General features: G+C 55.2%; 3 protein-coding genes across 3 annotated transcripts; all 3 read left to right on the plus strand.

The window, feature by feature from the left end:
* Positions 1-2,688: 2,688 nt before the first annotated feature.
* Positions 2,689-3,102, plus strand: PHACADRAFT_265815 (uncharacterized protein). The gene has a single exon (XM_007402259.1). The coding sequence runs from the start codon at positions 2,900-2,902 to the stop codon at positions 3,065-3,067; it is 168 nt and encodes a 55-aa protein (XP_007402321.1). The 5' UTR covers positions 2,689-2,899; the 3' UTR covers positions 3,068-3,102.
* PHACADRAFT_265816 (uncharacterized protein) lies at positions 3,103-3,949 on the plus strand. Its single transcript, XM_007402260.1, has one exon. It carries the CDS (start codon positions 3,458-3,460, stop codon positions 3,617-3,619), a length of 162 nt encoding a protein of 53 aa, XP_007402322.1. The 5' UTR covers positions 3,103-3,457; the 3' UTR covers positions 3,620-3,949.
* A 4,493-nt stretch (positions 3,950-8,442) lies between these two features.
* On the plus strand, positions 8,443-9,203 carry PHACADRAFT_265818 (uncharacterized protein). Its single transcript, XM_007402261.1, has one exon. It carries the CDS (start codon positions 8,551-8,553, stop codon positions 9,178-9,180), a length of 630 nt encoding a protein of 209 aa, XP_007402323.1. The 5' UTR covers positions 8,443-8,550; the 3' UTR covers positions 9,181-9,203.
* The last annotated feature ends 13 nt before the right edge of the window (positions 9,204-9,216 follow it).

Consider the following 9,216-nt stretch of genomic DNA (forward strand, 5'->3'; position numbering starts at 1 on the left):
GCGCAGGGGAAGGGCGGATGGACGCCGCTACACATTGTTGCACAGCATGGTCACGTCGACCTCGCCCGCGCCCTTCTCGACCGCGGCGCAGCTGTCGACGCGCAGAAGGAGGACGGATGGACGCCGCTACACCTTGTTGCACAGCTTGGTCACGTCGACCTCGCCCGCGCCCTTCTCGACCGCGGCGCAGCTGTCGACGCGCAGGAGAAGGACGGATGGACGCCGCTACACATTGTTGCACAGGATGGTCACGTCGACATCGCGCACGCCCTTCTCGACCGCGGCGCAGCTATCGACGTGCAGAAGGACGGATGGATGCCGCTACACATTGTTGCACAATTCGGCCACGTCGACATCGCGCACGCCCTTCTCGACCGCGGCGCAGCTGTCGACGCGCAGCAGGAGGACGGACGGACGCCGCTACACCTTGTTGCACAGGATGGTCACGTCGACCTCGCCCGCGCCCTTCTCGACCGCGGCGCAGCTGTCGACGCGCAGCAGGAGGACGGATGGACGCCGCTACACATTGTTGCACAGCATGGTCACGTCGACCTCGCCTGCGCCCTTCTCGACCGCGGCGCAGCTGTCGACGCGCAGCTGAAGGACGAACGGACGCCGCTGCACATTGTTGCACAAAATGGTCACATCGACATCGCCCGCGCCCTTCTCGAGCATGGTGCTGCTGTCGAGGCACAGGACGAAGAGCTATGGATGCCGCTACATTTTGCTGCACAAGATGGCAAGGTCGATGTTGTGCGTGCCCTTCTTGAACACGGCGCAGCTGTCGACGCGCAGCTGAAGGGCGAACGGACGCCGCTGCACATTGTTGCACAAAATGGTCACATCGACATCGCCCGCGCCCTTCTCGAGCATGGTGCTGCTGTCGAGGCACAGGACGAAGACCTATGGATGCCGCTACATTTTGCTGCACAAGATGGCAAGGTCGATGTTATGCGTGCCCTTCTTGAACACGGCGCAGCCGTCAACGCGCAGGACAACAGGGGATGGACTCCACTAGTCCACGCGGCCTGGAACGGGCACACCGACGTTTCCCGCGTTCTCCTCGACAACGGCGCCGACGTCACGGTCGCAGACGTCGACGGACTGCGTCCGCTGGACCGCGCGAAGGAGGAGAAGCACGATGAGGTCGTCAGCCTGCTTCTCGAACGCGGCGCTGGCCTCGATGCAGAGAACCCGACGCATAGCGAATCAGCGGCTTGAGACGGGCGTGGAGGCAGAGCGCGTTGTGCATGCGCCGTAACATCTGTGACGCGTGAATTGGAGCAGGTTGCGGCGCTGTCGGAAGGGACTGGCGGAGGGTACGGAAGGGCGAGCTGAGGTTGGGTCTGGAATGCAAGGTCAAAAGGCTCTGCAGTGGTGATGCGAGAGACGGGCGATGGGCGAAGGACGATACCTGGATCTGGCTGCATGTTTGTACGCTCGTTCAGCGGATATTTCACACGTTATCAGAGTAGAAGATTTGGAAGATTATGTGCACATGCTGTCATTGTGGAATGAAATATTTACACTTGGGCACCCCGTAGCTGTACACTCTACCGCACTCCGCTCGTCTTCAAGCCTCCCCAGCACATCTGTCAGCATTGTTGAGACAGCGCATGCCATCGCAAAGATTCGCTTGGTAACCCGTCTTCTTCAAGCTGCCCTCCTACGTGATCTTTGAGACTGTCTCGTGAGTGAGCATTTCTGCGCCGATGCCGAGCTGCCTCATGGGGGACGGCCTGAGCGTATACGGGGAGTACCAGAGGGCGAGAAGGGAATGAGCCGTGGATGAGAAGGTCGCAGCGATGGATGATAACGGCTTCTACCATTGACCAGTCGATGAGCTTCACGCCGTGCTTATACATTCGCGGCGTACTTGTGTTCAAGCTTACGAGTGTGCGCGATGGCGAGGACGCTATGAGAAGCTAAAGAGTACCTTCATGGGGAATCTTCTCCCTTCCACCGATGCCTGCCGGATACCTTGGCGCCGGCATTCGGCGATGAAGAGGATTGCCCTAGGTAAGAGCAAGTCGATGAGCGAGGTTCGCGGGAGGTCATATCGACTGCGCACCTCGTCGAGATTCTGGACCTACAGTACTACGCATCCAAATGCATACGGCGCACACCGGGCTCTAGATCTCCGATGACATGACTGACGATGGCCAGTTCGAGTTGACCCGCTTGGAGTCATGTTAAATGATATTGACTGTCGGGCACGGTTGGTACGGAGTACCAAGGAAACGGCGACGTGAGATAACTCACCAGCAGAATAGTCAGTCGGAAGGCCGACAGGTTTGCAGACGCGAAGCAGTGCTAGGGAGGGGAAACAGAAGAACAGAGGGAATTTCGGGCAGTCGAGGGAATGGCGAGCAGGAGCAGGGAAGGGAATGAGCTGTAGCGCCACGTATTCTGCTGTATAAATAGTTCCGTTGTCCCAGCGGAGAACACGACACGCACTTGTGCATGCCACCCTCACAAGTTGACTCGCACTCGCTCTGTATCGACCTCGCTATACCGCCTACTCAGCGTATACAGCTCACACCCTGCGCGTCCCTGCGACGGTCAACTCAGCGCTGATCAGCGTTTGCAGCGGACAAGGGCCCCTTGAACGGCACTTTCTCTTACGCTGAGCCCTTGCGCAAGCGACGGGTGCGCCACCTCTCCTTTCCTCCTGAGATTTGGCCTAACTTGCTTTCAGGTGATCCGTTCCATAGGCCAAGCAGAGTCCTCCCCAGTAATCGAAGGAAACTTCAAGCCGAACGACGCTGCTTTACACACTGTTTCGCGATTTGACATGCCAAACTATCCTAGCAACACTTCGCCATTCGCTCGCGCCACGTCCGCAAGCTCAAGAAGACCATGAGCCCTAACCCCCTACCCTTCCAGGTTCGAGGTCTCGATGTCGCTCTCGCGTTGCATTGACAAGTATGGTTGCGAAGACAAGATCAGGCCCGGAGGGAGGGTCGAAGGCCCTGTCGAATGCCTCGCAGGACATATCCACAGCATTCGTGCGTCCAATCAATGTCTCCGTTCCTACGACCTCCACGTCGAGGGCCGGAAGGTGTAAATCCATGGCTGTCAAGCAGTGAGTTCGTGCCTTTCCGTCGACTACAGGCTCACAGAAACTACTACACCTTAGAGAAGCCTAGGACTCAGAAGGCATTGTGACACAATTTGGGCACTTCCATTGTGGCGACATCGCCAGTGTCATTGGAGCCTCGGGACACACCAAGCAGGGCGAGCTCCCGGTCATCCACTCAGAGATGATTTTCCTTTCCCCGAATCTCCATCAGCTGCCGTCAGGCCGTTTCGACCTCAAAGACCAGAATCCCGCCTGAACCTCGCCCTCGGCCGGGGCACCGTGACAAGGCGCATTTTCATCTGCCGGAGCCGGATTGCCGACTACCTCCGCCGGTTCTTCAACACCCCCGGCTTTCCAGAGGTCGACACGCCGATGATGAGCACGACTGCTGGCGGGTCGATTGCGGAGCCGTTCGTGACGCGCTACAATGACCTCGACTTCGACCTGTACCATTATTATTGCTCTCCGGGCTCTATCTCAAACAACGCTGCGGCGGCGGCCGATCTCGACCGGGTGTACGAGATTGAAAGTGTGTGAGGAACGAGGGCATTGCCCTGGCGCACAACTCCGAGTTCTTGATGTGCGAGTTTTACCTTGGTATGAGTGCGACATCTGCGACATCATCGAGAGCCTCGTCAAGGGGCTTATGGAGTGCCTAACAGGCGATGATGTTCCGCCCCGAGGGCAGGGATAACGAGAAGATGTACGAGCTGGAGACTTGAAGCGGTCGTGGCAGTGGTACGACATGATCTCGACAGTGGAAGAGAAGCTCGGGGTGAAGATTCCGGCGGGGAGGCACAACACGCGGAAGAAGCAAACAAGTTCCTGCGCGAGATGTGCAAGAAGGTCTGTTATGTTTTTCTCACCAATGTTGCTCCCTTGAGTGCTGAACTTTCTTTCACAGCACAATATTTACCGAGAGCAGCGAGCCCCGAGCGAACGCGCGCCTACTTGACGAGCTCATTGGTGGGCTCATCTTCGCAGTCGGTAAACTCGCTCGCGCAGATCTTCCTCGTGCTCTACTGACAACCGGGCAGTTGGTCACCCGCAGAAGATGTCACCGCTTGCCAAGTACCACTAATCGCGCCCCGGTCTTTGCGAACATTTTGGAGGCTTCACGTACGGAAGGAGTTTTGCAATGCGTACACGGAGAGGGCCAGGGCGATGATGAGGCGGAGGGCATCGACGAGGCGTTTTCAACGCGTACGTGCCATCCTCTGCTGCATCTGTATCCCAACTAATAACTTTGTCATGCCAGCCTTTAGCACGGTCGCCGAGCCTCGGAAGAAGGGCCGGTATAAATGAATGGTACGCAACACGAATGTCTGTTATCGGCCGCGAGATCGACTGAGTAGCTGTTACAGTGGTGTAGGTACCCGACCCAATCCCCGTTGTCGCCGGTACAAATGGCAGTACAGGCGCAACCACGTTGCTCTGCACCATCGAACAGCCGGACCAGTCGCTCGAGTCGCTCGAAGACTTCAAGCCCGAACAGTATGGGCTGCTACGTCAGGACTCATAGAAATACAAATACTATTACAAATGTGCAAACATCAATAGAAATCCAATGAAGTCCAGCTAACAAAAGAACGATTACGAGAGGTCTCGTGCAAACCGTAGGCTATACGGTAATGGGTGACTTCGCGTACAGTCCGGACTAGGCTGTCTACTGGTCTCCTTACTCCCGCAGAACTAACAAAAACTGAGCACATATCTCTGTAAGCATCGATCGTAGGCTTATGCTCGAGGATTTCTTTGCCAATGACCCGGTCGTGGCGGTATCGAGTAGCGGGCCATCGACCCCTTTCCTGGAGACAAAATCTGGTGCAAGGCCGCAGTCACCACGCCCTGAACAATTGTTTCTAGAGCTGATCAAGCACGGCCGCTGGTGCACACAACTGCGGGTCATTCACCTTTCCCGGCGTTCGTGGCGAACAGGCCTGGGGTGGGAGGAGTGCTGAACCACTCTCCAGACTCTTTCTGGTCTTCAGCCCTCAGTGTGGAGACGCCTGCAATAACTACACAAGGCCTCCCAGTTTACTTGCGTTCATATGATCAGCTGAGGGATAGACACACCAAGGCAATGAAGCCGCTGTCATAGTGCGGTCCCGCTCCTTGATTCGACGACTTGTCCCTAGAGACCGGATACTTGATGGCCTTCGCACGGTCCTGGTTCCCCCAAGGATCGAAGAACCGAGTGCGCATACTGCACGGATGTACCCCAAAAGCCTGGCAGGAGACTCTCGTCTGGCCACTTCGCGCAACTGTCACTCTCAGCCGTGCGTCCTATCAGCAGAACAGGACGAGCACACACCTAAGACAGCCCCGGAGTACTAGCCGCGTAAAGTCCAGGTTCCCCCTTCAGCGCGGCCAGGCAGACGTGCCAAACTCAAACTGCTCGCGTTGGTTGATTTTACGTTCAGTGAGTTCCGCACCTTTGAAGCGCGTTGTGCACCATCCGGATGCGCCCCTTAGACGTTCTCCGTCGCGAGCAGCTCGAAGCCGGCGCGGGCAGAACGCGACAACAGCGTCGACGCACTCCGGCGCTCGGGACGCACTGGGTGTCTTGCGGACGGTAGCCGCACAACGCGAGCGTTGGAAACTGCTCCGTCATAACGCACCGCGGTGGTCGGGAGACATACTTTCTCAAGATGTCGCGACGGGACTCTCGTGCTGCTTGCCAAGTCGCATCTCAAACTCCGAAAAGTTCATTCTACGAGCGCTTGACCATCGCTCCCGCTTCTCTATCTTTATTAGTGTTGCGGAAGAAAGTCAGGTGTAACTTACTGTCCGTAAGAAAGTCGGTAACTTACCAGTAACTCACATTTCTGACAGGCATGCCAAAATTCACAGTGTAAGTTAGTGTAAGAAAGTCTCAATCAATGAGCTTTGGGATTTGATGGTGTAATAAATTGTCGCAAATGTTTTCCCAAAATCATGATGCATCAATAGCGATATTTTCCCCCACAAGCCTCGTTAGGGCATCGTGATGTGCATCACGATACGAAATTTGCCTCATGAGGGCCTCACGATTGCCTCGTGAGGCAGTTTTGACACGATTTTTGTGCAATCTTGGGGCGTCTCCCTCATGAGGGTAAATGGAAATTTGCGACATTTTAGGGCTTGTATGACCATACGCCAGCCTAGTAATTGTCGCGGTTACGAGTCTCAGCAAATATTTTTGTGATTACTTGTAGAAATAATCTCAGGCTATCTATGCACTTTTGCCGGATGTTCAATTTTCGACCATGACATCATTTACACTCCAAACAAAATGGAAACTAACAAGGATTCTGTATTCGCTATCCCGCGCGACTCGGAGTTCATCGTTCGTCAACCATCCCTCACGGACTTGAATGTCAACAGCTGTATTGCTGTGCTCCGCTAATATACGGAGGCCGTCGAAGGGCCGCTGAGTGTCGCTCTGAAGTACGGACTGCCGGCCAGTTGATCTCGCCATATTGGACGGGACGGCTGTTCTTCATGGCAAGCGCAGTTCTGTAACGCTGCACGGCAGACGTGCCCCACGGACCATGTGGTACGGGCGACCCGTTGAACGACTACGCTGTACCGACGTTCGATGGAGTCGCTGGACTCTTCCTTCGGTGTTCCGACATTGTGAGTGTAGAGGGCCAATTTACAACTGACCCTGTAACTTACATGCTTTTCTTACATTTACTTACTGTAACTTACATATTAGACGCCAATTTAAGAAACGGGAACTTACACCACTTACTTACAGCCTTATGACCATTACTTACTGACACCGGTAAGTTACATCGCCGGGTAGTTTCTTCCACAACACTAATCTTTATTACCTCCATCTCTGACCGACAATGGCGAAATTCAAGTTTATTCTATATTACCCGCTTTCCGAGAAACCGATTGCTGCAAGAGCAGAGTGCGAGGATATTCAGGCGACCAGAATACTGCAACTTCTCAGAAATGCAGATCCTCCACTCCCCATCGACTTCAGTGATATCATTCTCCTCAAGGTACGCGCATATACGCTTCTTTTTGGATCATCGCTCACAAGCGATACCAGCCGGATAACCTGCATTACTTTCCCCGCGAGACACGACTGTCTCGCTCACTCAAGTGGATTCAGACTAATTACAATGCTGTCGAAGACGCCGACCAGCAGATTGACCTCTTAGGCCAAGTGGCTTACTATTTCCCTCACCCGGAGGAGCGGCCCACTGGCCGCGATAGCCGGCTTATTGATATCCTTGTGATTCTCCCGACCGTATGTGGTCTCTGGCTGTCGACCGTGCCTGGAGCTGACGACGACGTTTGACTTCCTAGTCAGAGAGGCTATAGATGAGCTTGGCGACCTGCCATTTATTCCTTCAGTCATCTTGAGAAGTGGGTTGATCCTGACCTCTCACAGTATCTTGTCTTCTGAACCCCGTGACTATAACAGAGTATCGCAAGGAAGGCGACCAACGAGCCCGGCGCGCGCCGCCGCCCTCAGACGGTGTCAAGGACGTGTCAGGCATACGGGCTGCACTTTGCGGCCATCAGGCCGTTGTCCATGGAGGTCGGCCAGTCAACAACTACGGTCCACCCCCTGCTCTGTTCCATCCTGCGTTAGCCAAGTTCGACCATCATCTACGTCACTTGGACAGCAACCTGCCAGAACTGGTGCCCCACCATACACTGCTTTATCATACACATAGCTTCATCATAAACAGCATCAGAACGTATGACACTGAGGACCAACGAGCATCAGCACTGCGGCCGGATCTGGAGGCCATTCTAGGTCTAAGCAGATTCGAGACGGAATCCAGCGAGGCCAAGACAAAGACTGGTATGGTGTGGGAAAGTGGAGGTGTGGTGATCGTTGTAGAGATCAAGAATGAGTCAGGGATCGAAGGAAATGCATTGTTGCAGGCCGCGATACGTTATGCCAAGATTGTTGCTGATCCCAAGGTGCGCTGGCTGACTGAAACCTAGTTATCTCAGGCTGGAGCCATGCTCTGACTACACATCAGTACCCCGTGCGCGGTCTGAAGACTAACAGCCCGGCCATCCTGATTGGAGTTATGGGCAACTCAATTGAACTGGGCAGTGCTGTCTTCCTGGTAGACGGCGTACACCACAGCCGTCCGTTGTGTGAAATACTAATTACAGACTTTTACACCGATGACCTTGTCTCGCGTCTGGCACGAGTGTTCAGAGCGATTGTCATCGCGGCCAGCTCCATCCGAGAACACTACTACGGTCTGGGAAGGCTGCCGTCGAATGCAAACAGCGTTGGGCATCTATTCCCGTCTCCGACTGCTCGAGATGGCGACCCGATCCCGGAACGGCTGGTATTCAAGTGCAGGCTGTCTCGAGATGGTCATCGCTTCATTTTCCCTGGTGAGCGAGGAAAGTCCATATCGGACTCAAGTACCGAGGCCGCAAGCCCTGTGGTATCAGAGGAAGGTACGGAAGATGCGGTCTACGAGGATGTACGGTCGAGGATGTATATCGCCTCCATCCCATGCTCGGGTACTGCCGCCGGATGTGCCGCTTCATCCTCGGGGTCTGCATCCGAGGACTCCTCGGTCGAGGTATTGGTCAAGTTCACCAAGCGCTACAATGCCAAGGCCCACCGGATACTGGATGAAGAGGGTTTTGCGCCACGGCTGTACTCGTGCTCGCGAGTATATGGGGATCTGTACATGGTCGTGATGGAGTACCTTGTCGGCGAGACAATGTTCGACCGGCAGGAAGCGGGTAAATCTCTCCCGCAGTCGCTCTACACGGACGTTGACATAGCGATCGGAAAGCTGCATGAGGCGGACATTGTGTTTGGCGACCTCTGTCTACCGAACATCATGTGTGTCCCTGAGTCGGGTGGGCCGTCAGGATCCCCGGGTGGTCTGCGGGCGAAGCTTGTGGACTTCGACTGGGCGGGCACCGACGGCGAGGACACTTACCCGGTGACACTGAATGACAAGCTACCTGACTGGGTGGGTGGGATGGAACGGGGGGAGGTGATGCGGAAGGAGTACGACATTGGGCTACTGGAAATGGTGCGAATGGTGTGTGTGAGACCGCTTGATGTGTATGCAAACGATATTAGCTTCGCTCAGCTCGGAGTTCAGTAACTGATTCGTCGTTCGCATCCGGACTGTTGTATTGAT

This window comes from Phanerochaete carnosa (genome assembly GCF_000300595.1).
Source record: "Phanerochaete carnosa HHB-10118-sp unplaced genomic scaffold PHACAscaffold_73, whole genome shotgun sequence".
NCBI classification, from domain to species: Eukaryota; Fungi; Basidiomycota; class Agaricomycetes; order Polyporales; family Phanerochaetaceae; genus Phanerochaete; species Phanerochaete carnosa.